This window comes from Pan paniscus, chromosome 1, assembly GCF_029289425.2.
Source record: "Pan paniscus chromosome 1, NHGRI_mPanPan1-v2.0_pri, whole genome shotgun sequence".
Taxonomy (NCBI): domain Eukaryota; kingdom Metazoa; phylum Chordata; class Mammalia; order Primates; family Hominidae; genus Pan; species Pan paniscus.
Window position 1 is genome coordinate 151,124,748 of NC_073249.2, and position 22,018 is coordinate 151,146,765.

The following is a 22,018-nucleotide window of genomic DNA, read 5'->3' on the forward strand; positions in this document are numbered from 1 at the left end:
TTCTAATTTTTTGTAGAGATGAGGTCTCACCATCTTGCCCAGGCTAGTCTTGAACTCCTGGGCTTAAGCAATCCTCCCACCTCAGTCTCCCAAAGTGCTGGGTTTACAGGCATAAACCACAGCGCCCAGCCCTGACATTTTTAAATGGCATGTGATTCTAAGCCCTCAGAATTCAGGAATGTGCTGAATCTCCTTTTATTTCACAGCAGTATTCAAAAGGAATCTGACCTCCTTTTTACCAGGATAACTGATTAGGTCATGAGGGCCATACCTAGAGTGTCCTTTTTGAAAATAATTCTAATTTAATCAGTTATGAGAAGCCCGTTATTAAAAACAAGTTGACTTTATATGTAGAGTCAGTACCTACAAAGCTGTCTCAATAACACTGGAAAAGTGCCTGGCTTAAATGTTTGTAAGTGGTAAGGAAGAGCAATGCTCGGCAGGCCAGGAACCCTAGCAAATTCTGAAGACGTTAAGGAGAGAGATTCACCCAAGCTCTTAGGTACTACAGGAGAAATCTAGTGGAGAGTTTCTTGGATTTGGTTCCCCAGCCTTGGGATGTCAAGCTATAGAAGCTTTTAAAAGTCTGATTTGAGGTCTCTGATGAAAAATTTCAGACAGAAGTTAATCCTGTGGCCTTAGTAATTTGTTCAGTACTGTATGGTTCTGGATTTGCAAAGTAAATTTGAGGAGAGCTACATGACTAACGAACACTCTTGCTGTACCTAGGCAAATAATCCACATAAACCTAATGAAATTTGCTTTTTACTGATCAGGAATACTTGTGGCAGATTCCTTTTGATGAAAAGTAAGAGACTGTTAAGAAACACTGTCAAAGCCTTGAAAAAGGATACAATAAATTATTGGGTGTCCCTTTAGTGGTGTGCTAGGTATTATCTAATGGATCCTCTGCATATTATCTGATGGGATATGTACCATTGTCTTTTTATTGGATAGACTGTTATACAATTGTAAATGTAGATGTTAAATTGTAAAAAAAAAAAAAAAGGAAAGTAATGCAACTGAACCTTAACTACAACTAATTTCTGCTCTGTAGAAAAGATGGTCCCATTAGGTTTATTGCCCTATACCAGTGATCCCCAACCTTTTTGGCACCAGGGACCGGTTTTGTGAAAGATAATTTTTCCACAGACACAGTGCGGGGTGCAAGGGGAGATGGTTTGGGGATAAAAATGTTCTCAGATCATTAGGCATTAGATTCTCATAGGAGCACGAAACCTAGATCCCTCATGTGTGCAGTTCACAATAGGGTTCGTGCTCCTATGAGAATCTGATGTTGCCACTGATTTGACAGGAGGTGGAGCTCAGGCAGTAATGCTTGCTCGCCCAACACACACCTCCTGCTGTGCAGCACAGTTCCTAATGGCCCAGAGACTGCTACTGGTTTGTGGCCTGGGGGTTGGGGACCCCTGCTGTATAGGATATGGTCAATCTACTAGCAAATTCTTTTTTTTTTTCTTTTAGACAGAGTTTCACTCTTGTTGCCCAGGCTGGAGTGCAATGGCACGATCTCAGCTCACTGCAACCTCCGCCTCCCAGGTTCAAGTGATTCTCCTGCCTCAGCCTCCCGAGTAGCTGGGATTGCAGGCATGTGCCACCATGCCTAGCTAATTTTGTATTTTTAGTAGAGACAGGGTTTCTCCATGTTGGTCAGGCTGGTTTCGAACTCCCCATCTCAGGTGATCTGCCCGCCTTGGCCTCCCAAAGTGCTGGAATTACAGGCGTGAGCCACCACGCCCAGCCTAGCAAATTCTTTTAAGCATTTATTACTGCCTCTATCTGCTCTTTAAATTCTCCCTTATACCAGTTTTAACTTTGTACTAGTTCCCTCATCCAATGAGTTAAATACAGTCTTTCACATATTAAGAAAAGAAAAAACACTGTTGCCTGTGGAATTTAATCTGTAATCTCCAAAGACCCTTTGTACTATTTGATAATGTATTCAAATTAATGGCTGTAATTCTAGAAGCCATATCAACAACGATTTTTTTTTTTTAATCCAGAGGAGTCACTGAATAATTCTTCTCCCTCTATGCAAATTGATGACTCTGGTAGATTCCTTAAACATTCATTAAAATTCTGGTAAACCTACTAGATCACATGTAAAACTGTGCTTTCTCTAGGAACCATCAATTCACTGATGGAGGCAACTAATAGTCATGTTTGTAGTCCATGACTGTACCTACCCTCCTTCTTGTAATGGCCCTAGTTAGCAAGCTTATAAATGTGGTGGTCAATCCAAAATATAAATATGCTACCGTGAAGTCTGATTCTATTGTGGGATCAAAGAAGCAGAGAAAGTTAGACTATAGAGCAACAATGAATAAAATGACAGAAGTAGAGAGTTAGCAAAAGACTATATATATTTCATGGATTCCTGAGGACTGACTATTCTAGTTTTAGTCCCTTCCTGAGACTGACTTCATTCCTCCCTTTCAGATCTATGAGTCATTTCCACATACTTAAAATACATATTTGCTTAAAGAAGCTTAAATTCATTTACTTGTGACTAAAAAGGCTTAACTGATGCAAAATTACATAAGTGCTTAATATTTATTAGCAAGGATTCTGTAATATTCTCATCATAAGGCTTTGGAGTACATTTATATCTTGTATAGAAACCTTTTCTCTTTCCTTCCTTCCTTCCTCCCTCCCTTCTTTTGGAGTACATTTATATCTGGTATAGAAACCTTTTCTTTTCCCTCCCTTCCTTCCTCCCTCCCTTCCTTCCTCCCTTCTCTCCTTCCTTTTTTTTTGATGGAGTTTCGCTCTTGTTGCCCAGGCTGGAGTGCAATGGCATAATCTCAGCTCACTGCAACCTCGGCCTCCCGGGTTCAAGCGTTTCTCCTGCCTCACCTCCTAAGTAGCTCAAATTACAGGTGCTCACCACCACGCCCGGCTAATTTTTTGTATTTTTAGTAGAGACCGGGTTTCATTATGTTGGCCAGGCTGGTCTCAAACTCCTGACCTTGTGATCTGCCCGCCTCGGCCTCCCAAAGTGCTGGGATTACAGGCATGAGCCACCTTGCCTGGACCTTTTTTTTCTTTTTAGGGTCTCACTCTGTCACCCAGGATGGAGTATAAATGGTGCCATCACAGTTCACTGAAGCCTCAAATTCCTGCCCTCAGTGATCCTCCCACCTCAGAGTCTCCCAAAGTGTTGGGATTATAGGCACGAGCCACCATGCCCAGCCCATGTCTAGAAGCTTTATGTTTAGAAATGGTTGGGCCTCTGTACTGCAAATTCAAATTTGCATTTGAAATATATACATTCTATTTAACTTCTCATTTCTACATTCTAATTCCCAATTAAGAATTCTCTAAATCTCCTTACCAATCTCAAGTTGTATCATTTAAATAAAATTTCATCATTGAGCATGAAGGAAATGTCATTTAAATATTTTATATTTGTAAGAAATTTGATTTTTATTTTGGTAATTTAATGTGGTATAAGAAATTTATTTGGTCTTTGTTCCCAGGTCTTTGTTCCTGGCACAGAGCTCCTAAAACCCTTGGAATTTCTTGAGTTCTTGGAGTTATCTTCTGTTATTCCTTATAAACCTTTTCAATCATACCTGAATTTGGCATATGAGATGACTTAGGGTGGGGCCCCTAGATAATCTCAGGAGGAATCTGGTCACCAGAAGGAATAAGTAATTAGAGGGTGATGTTATGGACTGAGTTGTGTTCCTCCAAAATTCCTATGTTGAAGCCTTAACTCCCAATGTGACTGTACTTGAAGATAGGATCTTTTAGGGAGTTAATTAAGGTCATGAGGATAGGACTCTAATCTCACAGGGCTAGTGTCCTTAGAAGAGGAGAAAAAGACACAGGAGCTCCCCCTAACCCAACCCTTCATGATGCACAGAGAAGAGGACATGTAAGGACACAGAAGGTGGCAGTCTATAAGGCAGGAAGAGAGGCCTCACTAGAAACAACCAAATGGCACCTTGATCTTGAAATTCTAGCTTCCAGAACTGTGAGAAAATAAATTTATTTAAGCTACCAAGTCTCCAGTGTATTTTTTATGACAGCCCTAGGAGACTAATACAGTTGGGAGCTTCCAGCTTTCACCTTGGTCCTCTGGGGAGGAGTGGAAGACTGGAGATTGAGCTCCATGGAAACTATTGAATTTGAGCTGGGGAGCTTCCACGTTGAGGAATACAGAGACATGCAGGGAAGGTAATATGCTGGAAGAAGGCATGGAAGCTCTGCACCTCCCTTCTCCCTCCATACCTTTCCCTATGCACCTCTTCATTAATTGTTCCTAGTTGTACCCTTTCTGATATAAACAGGTAAATGTAAGTTAAGTGTTTTCCTGAGTTCTGTGAGCTATTCTGGCAAATTATCGACCCTGAGGGCAGGGTCATGGGAATACCTGAATTTGTAGCCATGTTGGACAGAGTATGGGTAGCTTGGGGAGTCAGGACTTGTGACTGGCCTCTGAAGTGAGGGCAGCCTTATGGGGTTGAGCCTAACTCTGCTGCATAGTGTCAGAACAGAATTAAAATGTAGGACACAGTTGATGTCAAAGAACTGGAGAATGAGATGTGATGTCAGAAAGCACTCCATTTAGTATAACACAGTTTAGCAGTATTTGATATTTAGAATTACAAAGAAATATTAAATTCAGAGATTTGGGTTCTTAAATTATTTCATATTTATATTTTCTGAGGTCTTTAAAATATCTAATAAAAAATGAACAGGTAACTTTATTCAATTCAAAATTAAAACGACCTTTTTTCATCATGGTAAATACAAGAAATATACACTATTACATGAAGTAATGAAATTTCCTGGAAAAAATACAGAAAGATATGATAATAAGCACTGAACAATTTTATTAAGTTCTTTGCCAAAATGCAAACATATGAAATGAGATTGTGTACAATAGACCAAAGGCTACCTAGAGACCAACAATCATATAAAAATAATTTAAGGCAAGCTTTATTGATTTATTTTAAATAAGGTAAGTGAAATATGGGCTCAGAATTAAATAAGATTTTCAAGAAAGTTCTTGTAGCTGTAAAATAGAATATGAATGTCAAAATTTTGACTTTCTGTGCCAAACAGAAAGTTTCACAAATGCTTTCCAAACTGCAGTAAAAAGAACTTTAATAATACCATTAAGTCTACAAAGTTACTGTCAAGTTGACAGTATTCAAATACTACAATATTTTCTAAATGTAAATTTTGTAACATCTTGAATACTTTCTAAGCCCACTTTTCTGTCATTACAAAAATAAAATTCCAAGAAATTTCTGCTACATTAATCTTAAGAGATCAAAATAACCTATGTAGTTTTCTAGGTTAATGTAATTCAAGTAAAGTGGTACTAAAGAAAACACATCATTTTAATAAAAACCAAACCTGCTTAAGAGACATAACAGAGTTAAGCAAAAGTATAAACTACTATAATAAGCAGTTGCTTAGATTTAATATAAGAGGATTTGTTTTCACTGGAAAAAACGTTAAAGCCCTTTCTTTTTTCTGGAGCTGAAACAGTGGCTTGTGTTCTAGTTATTCAATATTTCTACAGTAATTTTTTTAATTTTTGTACTTGTCAATGTGTTCACGGGCTACAATAAGTCTTTGAATTTGTGAAGTACCTTCATAAATCTGCAAGAAAAATATAAGTGTAGGTTAAATATCTTTAGTACATAAATACTTTGATTTATTCAACATTTTAGACAGTAGCATAAGCTGTGTTGTAATATAAAACCGAATCAAACCATATATAGGGTCTGTAGCCTCTACAGATTCCAAAACCTGATTTTGTGAAAGTCTGAAAATATGGAATTCTCTAAAGATTGATTATAAAAAGCCATTTATCAAAATTTTGGAGAAGAGTCTTCAAAACATAAAAAAAGAAAAGATATTTACATTTCATAAAGTTTGGGAAAACTAAAGTTTAATGTGGCCAAAATATTTGTCTAATTTTCTGAACTGTTCTTAGCTAGCTGTCTCCTTCAGTCTTTTATTCTTACCCTTAAATTTTTTTTTTCTCCCACTGCCTGTGGAACAGAGTTGCTAAAGAAAAAGATGCTGGAAGGATTTCAAGAGTCAGACCTTATTTCCATTCTAAACTTCTAACTTTAGCCATTCGTTAGTTCATCTTCTCAGATGGCAGAGAAAAGCTAAACTGTTGATGATAATAATAGTAATAATTATAATTAAAGGCTCTAGGAGAGGAAGAGTATCACCACATAAACCTGTGACTTTGGATAAGGCACAAATTCTGGACCTCAGTTTTTTCATGTCTACATGGAGAGGCTGCACTACGTGTAACATTCCTTCTCACTCCAGCATTTTGATTCGAACTCAGTATTTCCAATGACTGGATGAGTCAAATAATTTGCTAGGTGTAGGGGGAACAAGGGAAGAGATACTGAGGAGCAAGAATGTGGTAATTATTAAGTAAGTACTTAAGCCACATGTAGAGAACATGCACATTTATATTTCCTTTTACTGAATTCCTCCTAAGTTTTTTTGACTACCAATTTAATTTGGAATTAATCTACATCACTGTCTCCTGATGTTGGTTTTTGACTCCAAGTATAGGTACAATAAATTAAATAGTTGTCAGGCAAGATTCAAATCAAAATAATTAATTTTAAATGACATGCATACTTTTTGGAGAGAAAAGTTTGGGTTACAATTAGCCAATCTGTTAAAACTCAAAGAAATCTAATCCAAACGTAATACACATGTCTGTACCATTTTTTTTTAGCCTATTCTCTCTTCAGACTTATACTTAATCACAAATAACATTCTTCTTTCTATTAATTAATTCCAAAAACTGGCTCACAGCCATATATGACAGTCATTTATTGCTACTAGGGACATAAAATTTCTAATCAGAAATCCACGTTGTCATTTATGAATATTCTCTCTCCTTGCAAACCAAAAAAATCATCTTTAACCTTACCTGATAGATTTTGGCATCCCTCATTAGTTTTTCTACAGGATATTCTGTATTAAATCCATTGCCTCCAAGTATCTGCACAGCATCAGTAGCTAACTGATTTGCAATATCTCCAGCAAATGCCTTTGCAATAGAAGCATAATAGGTATTTCGACGACCAGAATCAACCTCCCAAGCTGCTCTCTGGTAACTCATTCTAGCTAGTTCAACTTTCATTGCCATTTCAGCCAGCATAAATGATATTGCTTGGTGCTAGAATTAAAAAGAAAAAAATTAAAGGATATTTATTGAGAAAACTTAAAAGTTTTTTCCTGCGGCTTTTTCATTTTTATAGTGACGGGGTCTTGCTATGTTGCCCAGGCTGGTCTGCAACTCCTGGCCTCAAGCAGTCCTCCTACTTAGGCCTCTCAAAGTGCTGAGATTACAGGCATGAGCCACTGTGCCTGACCTTTTTATTTTTTAAACTTTTCATTAACGAATTTTAGGTTTATAGAAGTTACACCCAGCTTCCTCTAATGTTAACATATTACCAAACCATAGTGCCATGATCGAGAACAGGACATTAACACTGGTATAGTATTAACAACTAAACTATAAGCCTTACTCAAATCTGGTCAAGTTTTCTACTAATGTTCTTTTTCCACCATTATACGTTGAATTTAGTTATTTCTTCTTATTCTTTCCCAGGCTATTATAATTCCTCAATCCTTCCTTATCTTTCATGTCTTTGCACTTCTGAAGAATGTTGATTGGTTATTTTATGTAAAATGTCCTTCAATTTCAGTTTGCCTAATTTTTTTTTTTTTTTTTTTTTTTTTGAGACAGGGTCTCACTTTGTTTTCCAGGCTGGAATGCAATGGCATGATCTCAGATCACTGCAGCCTCAACGACCCTCCCGCCTCAGCCCCCAAAGTAGCTGGGACTTTTCTTTTTTTTTTTTCTGAGACAAAGTTTCACTCTTTTGCCCAGGCTGGGGTGAAGTGGTGCGATATCGGCTCACTGCAACCTCTGCCCCCCAGGTTCAAGCAATTTTCCTGCCTCAGCCTCCCGAGTAGCTGGGCGTGTGCCACCACACCAGGCTTTTTTTTTTTTTTTTTTTGTATTTTTAGTAGAGACAGGGTTTCACCATGTTGGCCAGGCTGCTCAAACTCCTGATCGCAGGTGATCCACCCGCCTCAGCCTCCCAAAGTGCTAGGATTACAGGTGTGAGCCACCGCACTCGGCCTCTTTTTTTTCTTTTTAAATAGAGATGAGGTCCCTCCCTATGTTGCCCAGGCTGTTCCAGGCTGTTCTCAAACTCCTGGGCTCAAGGGATCCACCCACCTCGGCCTCCCAAAATGCTAGGATTACAGGTGTGATTCACCATGCCCAGCCTCTGCTAGGACTTTCTAGAAGAAATTTGCTGGCTGGGCGCAGTGGCTTACACCTGTAATCCCAGCACTTTGAGAGGCCGAGGCAGGTGGATCACCTGAGGTTGGGAGTTTGAGACGAGCCTGACCAACATGGATAAACCCCGTCTCTACTAAAAATACAAAATTAGCCAGGCATGGTGGCACATGCTTGTAATACCAGCTACTCAGGAGGCTGAGGCAGAAGAATCGCTTAAACCTGGGAGGTGGAGGTTGTGGTGAGCCAAGATCACACAACCAGCCTGGGCAACAAAAGCAAAACTCTGTCTCAAAAAAAAAAAAAAAAAAAAAAAAGTTGCTACAGATAGAGAAAAATAATGTGGCACTGTATCAGATACCAAGACAGAGGAAAGGACAACTAAAAGATGCTTCTTAGACTCTAGAGGCTCAGAATTAAATAGAAGACATAAATACTTTCAATAAGGGATAGTAAGTGCTCTATGAGTTAGTTATATGGCCAAGATATGTTATAGGATGGAAATATGTTCCTGTTCCCTGGCATACAACTCCTAAATTCCCTGGGATCTCCAAAGTGCTGTCTTTTGTCTGCTAGGTTCAGCGTGGTGCTGGTCACTGGAAAGACAATGGCAGGATTAGAGGGTTGGGAGTTTCAGCCCCACCCCTACAACCTCCAGGGAGGGGAGAGGGGCTACAAGTCAAGTTAAATCATCAATGACCAATGGTTTAATTAATCATGCCTATGTAATGAAGCCTCCATGAACACCCAAGAGTGTGTCCAGAGTTGGTTCCTTCCAGTGGGTTCTTGGTCTTGCTGACTTCAAGAATGAAGCCACAGACCTTCGCGGTGTTACAGCTCTTAAAGATGGTGTGTCTGGAGTTTGTTCCTTCAGATATGTCCAGAGTTTCTTCCTTCCAGTGGGTTCGTGGTCTTGCTGACTTCAGGAATGAAGCCGTGGACCTCCGTGGCAAGTGTTACAGCTCTTAAAGGTGGTGTGGACCCAAAGAGTAAGCAGCAGCAAGATTTATTGTGAAGAGCAAAAGAACAAAGCTTCCACAGCGTGGAAAGGGACCAAAGCAGGTTGCCGCTGCAGGCTGGGGTGGCCAGTTTTTATTCCCTTATTTGTCCCCACCCATATGCTGCTGATTGGTCCATTTTACAGAGTGCTGGTTGGTCCATTTTACAGAGTGCTGATTGGTGCATTTACAATCCTTTAGCTAGACACAGAGCGCTGATTGGTGCATTTTTACACAGTGCTGATTGGTGTGTTTACAATCCTTTAGCTAGACACAGCACTGATTGGTGCATTTTTACAGAGCACTGATTGGTGTGTTTACAATCCTTTAGCTAGACAGAGAGTGCTGATTAGTGCATTTTTACAGAGTGCTGATTGGTGTGTTTACAATCCTTTAGCTAGACAGAGAGTGCTGATTAGTGCATTTTTACAGAGTGCTGATTGGTGTGTTTACAATCATCTAGCTAGACAGACAAGTCCTCCAAGTCCCCACTCGACCCAGGAAGTCCAGCTGGCTTCACCTCTCAAGAGGACAGGGTTTGGAGAGCTTCCAGAGGTTCCTACAGGGTGAGATTCCCAGGGAGGGCATGGAAGCCATATGCATCTTCCCTCATACCTTACCCTGCACATCTCTTCATCTGTATCCTTTAAAATATCCTTCCTGGCTGGGCGTGGTGGCTCACACCTGTAATCCCAGCACTTTGGGATGCCAAGGTGGGTGGATCACCTGAGGTCAGGAGTTTGAGACCAGCCTGGCCAACATGATGAAACCCTGTCTCTACTTAAAAAACAAACAAACAAAAAAAGGCCAGGCATGGTGGCAGGTGCCTGTAATCCCAGCTACGTGGGAGGCTGAGGGAGGAGAATCAATTGAACCCAGGAGGCAGAGGTTGCAGTGAGCCGAGATTACGCCATTACACTCCAGCCTGGGCAACAAGAGGGAGACTCTGTATGAAAAAAATAATAATTAAAAAAAAGTAAAAAAATTAGATATCCTTCCTAATAAACTGGTAAATGTGTTTCCCTGAGTTCTGTGAGCTGCTTTAGCAAATTACTGGAATTCACAGATGAGGTCATGGGAACCCCAACTTGAAGCCAGTCAGCCAGAAGTTCTGGAGTCCAGGACTTGCAACTAGGGGAAAAGAAGGGGCAGTCTTGTGAGACTAAGCCTGTGGGATCTGATGCTATCTCTGGGTAGGTAGTGTCAGAACTAAGTTGGAGGATACCCAGCTAGTGTCTGTTGCTTGGTGTGGGTGGGAAATCCTCCTACATCTTTGGTCATAGAAGTCTTTATAGCAGCATGATTTATAATCCTTTGGGTATATACCCAGTAATGGGATTGCTGGGTCAAATGGCATTTCTAGTTCTGGATCCTTGAGAAATCGCCACACTGTCTTCCACAATGGTTGAACTAGTTTACAGTCCCACCAACAGTGTAAAAGTATTCCTATTTCTCCACATCCTCTCCAGCACCTGTTGTTTCCTGACTTTTTAATGACTGCCATTCTAAATGATATGAGATGGTATCTCGTTGTGGTTTTGATTTGCATTTCTCTGATGGCCAGTGATGATGAGCATTTTTTCATGTGTCTGTTGGATGCATAAATGTCTTCTTTTGAGAAGTGTCCGTTCATATCCTTCACCCACTTTTTGATAGGGTTGATTTTTTTCTTGTAAATTTGAGTTCATTGTAGATTCTGGATATTAGCCCTTTGTCAGATGAGTAGGTTGCAAAACTTTTCTCCCATTCTGTAGGTTGCCTGTTCACTCTGATGGTAGTTTCTTTTGCTGTGCAGAAGCTCTTGAGTTTAATTAGATCCCAATTGTCAATTTTGGCTTTTGTTTCCATTGCTTCTGGTGTTTTAGACATGAAGTCCTTGCCCATGTCTATGTCCTGAATGGTACTGCCTAGGTTTTCTTCTAGGGTTCTTATGGTTTTAGGTCTAACATTTAAGTCTTTAATCCATCTTGAATTAATTTTTTATAAGGTAAGGAAGGGATCCAGTTTCAGCTTTCTACATATGGCTAGCCAGTTTTCCCAGCACCATTTATTAAATAGGGAATCCTTTCCCCATTTCTTGTGTTTGTCAGGTTTGTCAAAGATCAGATGGTTGTAGACATGTGGTATTATTTCCAAGGGCTCTATTCTGTTCCACTTGTCTATACATCTGTTTTGGTACCAGTACCATGCTGTTTTGGTTACTGTAGCCTTGTAGTATAGTTTGAAGTCAGGTAGCATGATGCCTCCATCTTTGTTGTTTTGGCTTAGGATTGTCTGGGCAATGTGGGCTTTTTTGGTTCCATATGAACTTTAAAGTAGTTTTTTCCAATTCTGTGAAGAAAGTCATTGGTAGCTTGAAGGGGATGGCACTGAATCTATAAATTACCTTGGGCAATATGGCCATTTTCACGATATTGATTCTTCCTACCCATGAGCATGGAATGCTCTTCCACTTGTTTGTGTCCTCTTTTATTTCATTGAGTGGTGGTTTGTGGTTCTCCTTGAAGAGGTCCTTCACATCCCTTGTAAGTTGTATTCCTAGGTATTTTATTCTCTTTGAAGCAATTGTGAATGGGAGTTCACTCATGATTTGGCTCTCTGTACGTGTGTTGTTGGTGTATAGGAATGCTTGTGATTTTTGCACATTGATTTTGTATCCAGAGACTTTGCTGAAGTTGCTTATCTGCTTAAGGAGATTTTGGGATGATATGATGGGGTTTTCTAAATAAACAATCATGACATCTGCAAACAGGGACAATTTGACTTCCTCTTTTCCTAAATGAATACCCTTTATTTCCTTCTCTTTCCTGACTGCCCTGGCCAGAACTTCCAACACTATGTTGAACAGGAGTGGTGAGAGAAGGTATCCCTGTCTTGTGCCAGTTTTCAAAGGGAATTCTTCCAGATTTTGCCCATTCAGTATGATATTGGCTGTGGGTTTGTCATAAATAGCTATTATTTTGAGATACATTCCATCAATACCTAGTTTATTGAGTTTTTAGCATGAAGAACTGTTGAATTTTGCTGAAGGCCTTTTCTGCATCTATTGAGATAATCATAAGTTTTTTCGTTGGTTCTGTATGTGATGGATTACATTTATTGATTCAAGGTATGTTGAATCAGCCTTGCATCCCAGGGAGAAAGCTGACTTGATCGTGGTGTATAAGCTTTTTGATGTGCTGCTGGGTTCAGTTTGCCAGTATCCTCCTTTAGCTCGGAGAAGTTTGTTATTACCAATCATCTGAAGTCTTCTTCTCTCAACTCGTCATTCTCCATCCAGCTTTCTTCCGTTGCTGGCGAGGAGCTGCGTTCCTTTGGAGGAGAAGAGGCACTCTGATTTGTAGAATTTTCAGCTTTTCTGCTCTGGTTTCTCCCCATCTTTGTGGGTTTATCTACCTTTGGTCTTTGGTGATGGTGACGTACAGGTGGGGTTTTGGTGTGAATGTCCTTTCTGTTTGTTAGTTTTCCTTCTATCAGTCAGGACCCTCAGCTGCAGGTCTGTTGGAGTTTGCTGGAGGTCCACTCCAGACCCTCTTTGCCTGGGTATCACCAGCAGAGGCTGCAGAACTGCAAATATTGCAGAATGGCAAACACTGCTGCCTGATTGTTCCTCTGGAAGCTTCGTCTCAGAGGGGCACCCGGACGTATGAGGTGTCAATCGGCCCCTACTGGGAGGTCTCTCCCAGTTAGGCTACTCAGGGGTCAGGGACCCACTTGAGGAGGCAGTCTGTCTGTTCTCAGATCTCAAACTCCATTCTGGGAGGACCACTACTCTCTTCAAAGCTTTCAGACAGGGAGGTTTAAGTCTGCAGAAGTTTCTGCTGCCTTCTGTTCAGCTATGCCCTGCCCCCAGAGGGGAGTCTACAGCAACAAGCAGGCCTCCTTGAGCTGCAGTGGGCTCCACCCAGTTCAAGCCTCCCGGCCACTTTGTTTACCTACTCAAGCCTCAGCAATGGCGGATGCCCCTCCCTCAGCCTTGCTGCCTCCTTGTAGTTTCATCTCAGACTGCTGTGCTAGCAGTGAGCGAGGTTCCATGGGTGTGGGACCCTCCAAGCCAGGCGCAGGATATAATCTCCTGGTGTGTTGTTTGCTAAGACTGTTGGAAAAGCGCAGTATTAGGGTGGGAGTGTCCTAGTTTTCCAGGTAGCATCTGTCACAGTTTCCCTTAGCTAGGAAAGGGAATTCCCCGACCCCTTGCGCTTCCTGGGTGAGGTGATGACCTGCCCTGCTTCGGCTCATGCTCTGTGGGCTGCGCCCACTGTACGACAAATCCCAGTGAGATGAACCCGGTACCTCAGCTGGAAATTCAGAAATCACCCATCTTCTGCGTCACTCACGCTGGGACCTGTAGACTGGAGTTGTTCCTATACAGCCATCTTGGAACCCTTGGGCAGATCATTGTATATTTTCTAATACCACACATGAAATGGCTAAACAATTATTTAATTGTGGATTCCAAGAATAACCTAACCCTTTTCATTCATAATGCTATACATAGAGTACACAGACTGAAAGACAAGTGGCTGGACGCAGTGGCTCACGCCTGTAATCCCAACACTGGGAGGCCAAGGTGGGTGGATCACAAGGTCAGGAGTTTAAGGCCAGCCTGGCCAAGATGGTGAAACCCCATCTCTACTAAAAGTACAAAAGAAAATTAGCCGGGTGCAGTTGCGGGCACCTGTAATCCCAGCTACTCAGGAGGCTGAGGCAGGAGAATCACTTGAACCCCAGGGGCAGAGGTTGCAGGGAGCAGAGATCACACCACTGCACTCCAGCCTGGGCAACAAAGTAAGACTCTGTCTCAAAAAAAAAAAAAAACAACAAAAAACTGAAGTTTCAAAGGGCACACAAATGGGTTGAGAGACACCTAGCAAAGGAGTGACAAGGAATTACAGTGTCATATCACTGTACCTATCAATTAAAAATGAAAAACTAGGCCAGGCGCAGTCACTCATGCCTGTAATCCCAGCACTTTGGGAGACCAAGATGGGCGGATTACTCAAGCTCAGGAGTTCGAGACCAGCCTAGGTAACATGGCAAAACCCCATTTCTACAAAAAAAAAAAAAAAAAGCCGAGCATGGTGGCTCACGCCTATAGTCCCAGCTACTCAGGAGGCTAAGGTAGGAGGATCACTTAAGCCAGGAGGCAGTGGTTGCAGTGAGCTGAGATCACACCATTGCACTCCAGCCTGGGCAATAGAGTGAGACCCTGTCTCAAAAAAAAAAAAAAAAAAAAAAAGAAGCTATCGGCATTTTGCAGAGTGCTTAAAAGATAAGCAAATCTTCAGTAGAAATCAAATGATAAAAGACTATTTTGAGTTAAGCAGTAAGGAAAAACTAAGATTTTTCAATATTTAATAAGAAAAAAATCTTTAGAATTTATAAGAAAGAGAACATAAAAGGAGAAGATTCTATATTGAGTTGAAAGCCAAAAATACAGTTATCATCAGATACTTGGGTAAGGAGGACCTGGAAGACGATGACAGATCTTCACTGAAAAGCATTAGGTTGAAATTTGTTTATGAATAAGATAAACTAACATTTAGTAAAATGTACATATGTAGTTCTGGCAACATGAAGGAGTTAACAAAGAAATACTTGGTTAAGAAAAAAAAAAAAGCTCATAGGAAAGAAACAGAAATCTCTAAGTGCCTCTAAAAAGGAATTTAAATCCTGAGAAGAGATAACATGGAGGAAAAGAAAAATCAGACTCAGATTTGGGCTCAGCAGGATAGGAACCAGAGTTTTAAGAAACACATAAGAACAGGAGATTTCGATGTGAGCATGAACAATCTAAGGGGCTAAAACTGAGAATCACTGCATGTAAAAGCTCTGCTTTCCAAAGGGGCAATTAAAAGTCTGGGCTCATCAGCATAGGAGGGCCACAAAGAAGCTGATCTCTTGCCCAGGAGGGTTAAAAAAAGAACAAGAAAAAAAAGGACTTTTGTTATTGTTGTTGTTTTGAGACAGGGTCTCACACTGTTGCCCAGACTGGGATGTACGGAGTTTCTTAATGTGTGAGATCAATGTACGAGCTCCGTGATACAGGATTCTCCAAGTCAAGAAATTAATGTAAAATAACAGCTCTTAGAATGGTGAAATCTCTGGAGTACCTAACAAAAGTGCCAAAAAAGTACAAAAGCCAATTTCTAAAATGCTTCCATAATGCTCTGAGAAATATAGTACTTCCGGTAAGTTGTTTACAAATAAAAAATAAAAGCAAAATAATTGACCATAAAAGAGTTAGAAGACACAATACACCTTGAAAGATTAGCACCCAAAGAATTGAAGATAACAAAAAAATCTGAAATTGATTATAAATGAAGAATTTTTACATGATTAATGAGAAAAAAGGAAAAGGCGGTATGATGTTGAACAGAAGGTATAATGGAAAAAACCAAATATAACTTCTGGAAATGAAAAGTAGTCATTAATAAAAAATCAACAGATTAAATAGATTAGGCACAAGATAAGAGAACTAGAAAGCAGATCTGAAAAAATTATCTAGAATATAGTGCAGAAAGATACATTATGAAACTAAGGTTAAGGGACACAGAGCAGTGCTAATCCAAGTTTGTCCACAATGCCAATTCACAAACTGTTACTGGTTGATGGTACAGAAGATGAGAATAAGCATTTAGACACTTTTACAGCAATTTAACATTGTTGTGACATTCTTATATTTTACAAAAATAATGGTCCACATTAACTGGAAATTAAAACAAACTGGTCTTTCACCACAAATAGTTTGAGAACCACTGACAAATGGAGATAGGAATAGGAGGCTCATGGGGGGCTGAGGTGGAAAGATTGCTTGAGCTCAGGTGTTTGAGACCAGTCTGGGCAACATAGTGAGACCCCATCTCTACAAAAATAAAAAAATTAGGCAGGCATGGTAGTGTGCCCCTATAGTTCCAGTTATTTAGGAGGCTGAGGTGGGAGGATTGCTTGATCCCAAGAGGCTGCAATGAGCCATGACTGCACCATTGCACTCGCATTTGGGCAACCAAGACCCTGTCTCAAAAAAAAAAAAAAAAGAGAAATAGGAGGTTCACTATACAACGCATAGTGAGTTGCAGGAAAGAATACAGATAATGGGGGAGCATCAATATTTAAAGGGGTAAGAGTTAAGAATTACCCTGGAAATTCATGGAAGACACGACTCTTTATAGTACTAAAATTATCTGATACTCAAGAGGACATGGGAAGTAACAAGAATTAAGAGTATAACATAGGCCAGGCGCAGTGGTTCAGGCCTGTAATCCTAGCACTTTGGGAGGCCGAGGCAGGCAGATCACTTGAGGCCAGGGGTTCAACACCAGCCCGGCCAACATAAGGGAACCCCATCTCTACTAAAAATATCAAAATTTGCTGGATGTGGTGGTGTGTGCCTGTAGTCCCAGCGACTCGGGAGGCTGAGGCAGGAGAATCACTTGAACACAGGAGGTGGGGGTTTCAGTGAGCCCAGATCATGCCACTGTACTTCAGCTTGGACGACAGAGCAAGACTTTGTCTCCCACCCCCCGCAAAAAAAAAAAAAAGCATAAAATAGGATCCTGGATCTGTGACTTATAAATTGTGTGGCCTTGGACAAATCATTTAATACCTCTGAGCTTCAGTTTCTTGATCCTTAAAAGAGATAACACCACCCAAAAAAGGGTTACTGAGAGAATCAGAAAATATATATACATATATATTTTCTTTTTTGAGACAGAGTCTCACTCTGTCGCCCAGGCTGGAGTGCAGTGGCGTGATCTTGGCTCACTGCAAGCTCTGCCTCCTGGGTTCATGCCATTCTCCTGCCTCAGCCTCCCGAGTAGCTGGGACTACAGGTGCCCACCACCATGCCCGGCTAATTTTTGTATTTTTAGTAGAGACGGGGTTTCACCGTGTTAGCCAGGATGGTCTTGATCTCCTGACCTCATGATCCGCCCGCCTCAGCCTCCCAAAGTGCTGGGATTACAGGCGTGATCCACCACGCCCGGCTAGAAAATATATTTAAAATGCATAGCACAAGGCCGGGCCCAGTGGCTCATGCCTGTAATCCCAACACTATGGGAGGCTGAGGCGGGCAGATCGAGACCAGCCTGGCCAACATAGTGAAACCCCATCTCTACTAAAAATACAAAAATTAGCCAGGCATAGTGGTGCACACCTGTAGTTCCCACTACTTGGGAGGCTGAGGCAGGAGAATTGCTTGAACTCGGGAGGCAGAGGCTGTGGTGAACCGAGATTGTGCCACTGCACTCTAGCCTGAGCAACAGAGCGAGACTCCATCTCAAAAAAAAAAAAAAAAAAAACGCATAGCACAGTGTCAGGTTCAGAAGTAACCAATAGTGGCACACTCTAAAAAGAAATGTCTTTGAAACTCATCTTGATAAAACCACATTATCTTCTTGCTATCAAAGTAGAAATTGATTAGTTTGTGGTTTAAAAATCATTTCTAAATATTAAATGAAAATGAGTGTCTTTACATTTGAACAAAGCAAGCAGTATTAAAATTACCTCTACAAGTAGCTTTCCGAAAGTTTTCCTTTCCAGGGCATACTTGGTAGCTTCATCCAAAGCTCTTTGTGCTAATCCAACAGCACCAGCAGCTACCTATTATTTTAAGATATTATAAAGCAAAAGTTCATGTTATCTTTAAAACACACAATATCTGCCTAAGTGTCTATGTTAGGGAGTGTACAAAGAGAAGGTGATGTACAGCAACAAGAAACTGGTGGGGAACGGGGAATAGGCACGTAAGTTTATATTATTTGTTAATTAAAGGTAGTAAGAGGCATTTGTTAGGCATAGTATCATACTCTAGAAAAAAGTCATTGCTTTTGTTTAACAAGAGAAATCTTACTAGGGGAAATATTCTTAATGAGTAAAAACAGAAAATGAGTACATATTAACAGGATGATCATATTTAGGGTGGACTGCCTCTCTAAATCTAGCACCAACTACAGTAATTTTGCAGTTGCTAAAATAATTTCTATAATGGATAGTAAGAAAAGTTGAAGAATTATTTAACAAATTAAGAAAAGTAACAATATGGTCAGGCGCGGTGGCTCACGCCTGTAATCCCAGCACTTTGGGAGGCCGAGGTAGGCAGATCACGAGGTCAAGAGATCGAGACCATCCTGGCCAACATCATGAAACCCCATCTCTACTAAAAATACAAAAATTAGCTGGGCAGAGTGGTGTGCACCTGTAGTCCCAGCTACTCATGAGGCTAAGGCAGGAGAATCTCTTGAACCCAGGACGTGAAGGTTGCAATGAGCTGAGATTGCACCACTGCACTCCATCCTGGTGACAGAGTGAGACTCTGTCTCAAAAAAAAAAAAAAAAAAGAAAAGTAACAGTATTTTTCCTATATCCTTAATAAAATAAGCAGATATTAAAAAGAGAAACACACTGAACATACAATTTTAAAGTAAAAATACTTATTTAATGTAATAAATAAAAGATCCTATAAAGATTATGAACCCATATTACTTACTACGGGTCTGGTTTTATCAAAAGCTCCCATTGCAACTTTGAAACCAGCTCCGTCACCAATTAAAACATTTTCTTTAGGCACTTTCACATCTTCGAAGACAATTCCTCTAGTATCTGAACATCGCTGGCCCATGTTTAATTCCTAATAAGAAAATTGATATATTTTAAGGAATTTTTTTTTGAGCCAGCATCAATTTTTGCTTTAATCACTGTTTCATGACTTTCTGCAATTACCTAAAACAGGGATCAACAAACTGTAGTCTGCAATGCCTGTTTTGCAAAGAAAGCCTGATTGGAATACAGTCATGCCTATTTGTTCAAATATCATCTACAGTTACTTTCTTGCTACAATGGCAGAACTGAGTAGTTGTGACAGAGATATGGCCTGCAAAGCCTGAAATATTTATAATTTGGATCTTTACAAAAAAATTTGCCAACCATAATCTAAAACAATGTTTCACAAATTTTGAAACCAACACTAGTCTAAAGGTCTACATCTTATCAACAAAGACAAATCTCATATGTTTGAAAGCTATCTATTTTACCATGTCAGAAAAAACATTTAGTAAACACAATCTGATTTGAGACCTTTAATCTTAATAGAGCTAGTAAAATAATCTACTGAATAAAAATTGATTTTGTTTTCCTTTGACTCTTTGTTAAAATTAGGTTTACTGAGGTATAATTTACATGTAGAAAAGTCACCATTTTTATGTATACATTTCTAATAGCTCTGACAAATGTATATGTGTGTAACCACCACCATGCTCAAGATACAGAGTACTTTAGAACCCCAAAAATTACCTTGTTCTCCCTTTATAGTCAATTTCCTTATTCTACACTTATCCCCTGGCAACCACTGTGATTTCTCTCCGCGTAGTCTTTCCTTTTCCAGAATGTCATTTAAGTGAAATAATAAAGTCCGCTTTCTGTGTCTGACTTTTCACTTAGTATAGTGCTTCTGAGATTCATCCATGTTGCTGCATGATCAATAATTCATTTATTTTACTGCTAAGTAGTATCCCACTCTATGGATGTACCATATATCCATTATCTTTTCACTAGTTGACGGATACTCCCCTCCTTTTTAGCAATCATTAATAAAATTACAATAAGCATTTGTATATAGGTCTTTATTTTCATTTCTCTTGGGTATTTATTTAAGGGCACTGGTTTTGTGATAAGTGCATGTTTGACTTTATAAGAAACTACTAAACTAGCTACATTCCCTCAACTTTTTGTTTTAAAAATTTTCAAACCAATGGAGGAGTTGTAACAGGCATGTAAGTACTTATACACCCTTCATCTATAATAGATTCACCAATTGTTAACATTTTGATACATTTGCTTTATTTTTTATTTCTCTTTCTGTTTGTATATGACTATTAGTGTTATGCTAAATCATGAGAGGAAGTTGCAGACATAACTCTTAATAAGGAAAAAAACTTGATCTCATTTTTAATAAGCAGAATAAGAAACAGGAGCAATGGAAACAAAGAGCTATAAACTAACCCTTTAATTTGCTGGTTTTAATAGTCTGCTTCTGAGTTTGAAGAAATGATAACGATAGTTTGACCTAGAAAGAAGCCAACATCCCTTTATTTTGTCTTTAAAAGTTAATAAACTAGAATCTTGGACCACCATGCATATATAATGAGAAAACACCCTACCAGATTTATCCCAAACCCCACAACATTTAAAACCAAAATGCTTCCTGGGCTCATCTCAAACCATATAATTTCTAAAACACAAAAGATTTGAAAACATTAGGTCTCACTCTGTCATCCAGGCTGCAGTACAGACAGCAACAGGAGCATGGCTCACTGCAGCCTTGACTTCCTGGGCTTAGGTGATCCTCCCACTTCAGCCTTCCAAGTAGCTGGGACTACAGGTGTGCGCCACTGCCACTGGCTAATTTTCAAATTTTTTTGTAGAGGTAAAGTCTCAATATGTTGCCCAGGCTGGTCCTGAACTCCTGGGTTCAAATAGTTCTCCCACCTCAACCTCCCAAAGTGCTAGGATTACAGTCATGAACCACCAAACCTGGCCTGAAAACATTAAATTTCACAAATTTGTAAATATCCCTTTGTTTCAATAAAGATTTAAGGAGGCTTAAATATACACAATATAATTATCTCTATCCCTCACCAGAAAGTAATTTACCTAAGGCCAGGGATTTTTGTCTATTTTGATCCATACTGTATCCCTAATAGCTAGAATACTGTATATAGTATGCACTACATAAATATTTATTGAAGTAGATTCTTTTTTTAAGTGAGAAAATTAGGCAAAGAAAAAAACTAGAAATAGCAAGATAAAATCAGGAGTGAGTTTACTACTAAAAAAAGTATAAGCTGTTAGGTCCTTTATACTTTCTAAAGATGGGCCATACATTTGGCCAAGTTTGCTAGCAACTATCCCTAAGACAGAAACATGATCTGTTATACAAATAAAAAACAATTTCTTGGGAAAAGTACAATAATTTTTAATTCTTATATTTTGTTACATACAACAGTATCATCTGTTTTGTCAAGTGCAGTCTACCTTTAATATCTGATTGAAAATATAGCACAATACAGTATCAGAAACTATACTGGGTAAGGTCCTAGGATACCTTCATATTGATTTCAACTCTGCCTCTAACTTTGGGACTTTGGTTGGGCACAGTGGCTCATGCCTGTAATCCCAGCACTTTAGGGGGCCAAGGTGGGAGGATTGCTTGAGCCCAGGAGTCTGAGACCAGCCTGGGCAACACAGCACAACCCTGTCTCTACAAAAAATACAAAAATTAGCCAGGTATGGTGGTGCATGCCAATAATCCTAGCCACTCAGGAGGCTGAGGTGGGGATTGTTTGAGACCAGGAGGCAGAGGTTGCAGTGAGCTGAGAGCCTGCCACTGCACTCCAGCCTGGGCAACAGAGCGAGACGCTGTCTCAAAAAAAAAAAAAAAAAATTACTTTATTGACTTCATTTCTTTCCTTCTTTATAAAATTTATAATTTTAAATTCTGATTTATAAAATTTTAAACTCTTTTCTCTTTAGTCTACTTTAAATGCCAAATTTATCTCCACATATTCAGAATACAAACCTTTTCAAATATGTTAAATTACCTTTTCTTATTTAAGTAAAATTTTCTTGCCTTTCCATATTCAAGGCTATTTGCTATTTTCCACACTCTTTTCAGGCATAGACTTTTTTCTTA

At 39.7% G+C, this 22,018-nt stretch overlaps 1 protein-coding gene across 3 annotated transcripts in view; it reads right to left on the reverse strand.

Moving 5' to 3' along the window:
• Positions 1-4,839: 4,839 nt before the first annotated feature.
• ACADM (acyl-CoA dehydrogenase medium chain) overlaps positions 4,840-22,018 on the reverse strand; it is a 39,340-nt gene continuing 22,161 nt past the window's right edge. For all 3 annotated transcript variants that reach the window (XM_003830572.5, XM_034967796.3, XM_063600366.1), the window contains 4 exons: positions 18,818-18,958; positions 17,836-17,931; positions 6,950-7,198; positions 4,840-5,640 (listed from right to left, as the gene is read on the reverse strand). In XM_003830572.5, the coding sequence (XP_003830620.1) occupies positions 5,569-5,640; positions 6,950-7,198; positions 17,836-17,931; positions 18,818-18,958 (558 nt within the window). In that variant the 3' untranslated portion in view covers positions 4,840-5,568. The remainder of the gene's footprint in view (positions 5,641-6,949; positions 7,199-17,835; positions 17,932-18,817; positions 18,959-22,018) is intronic.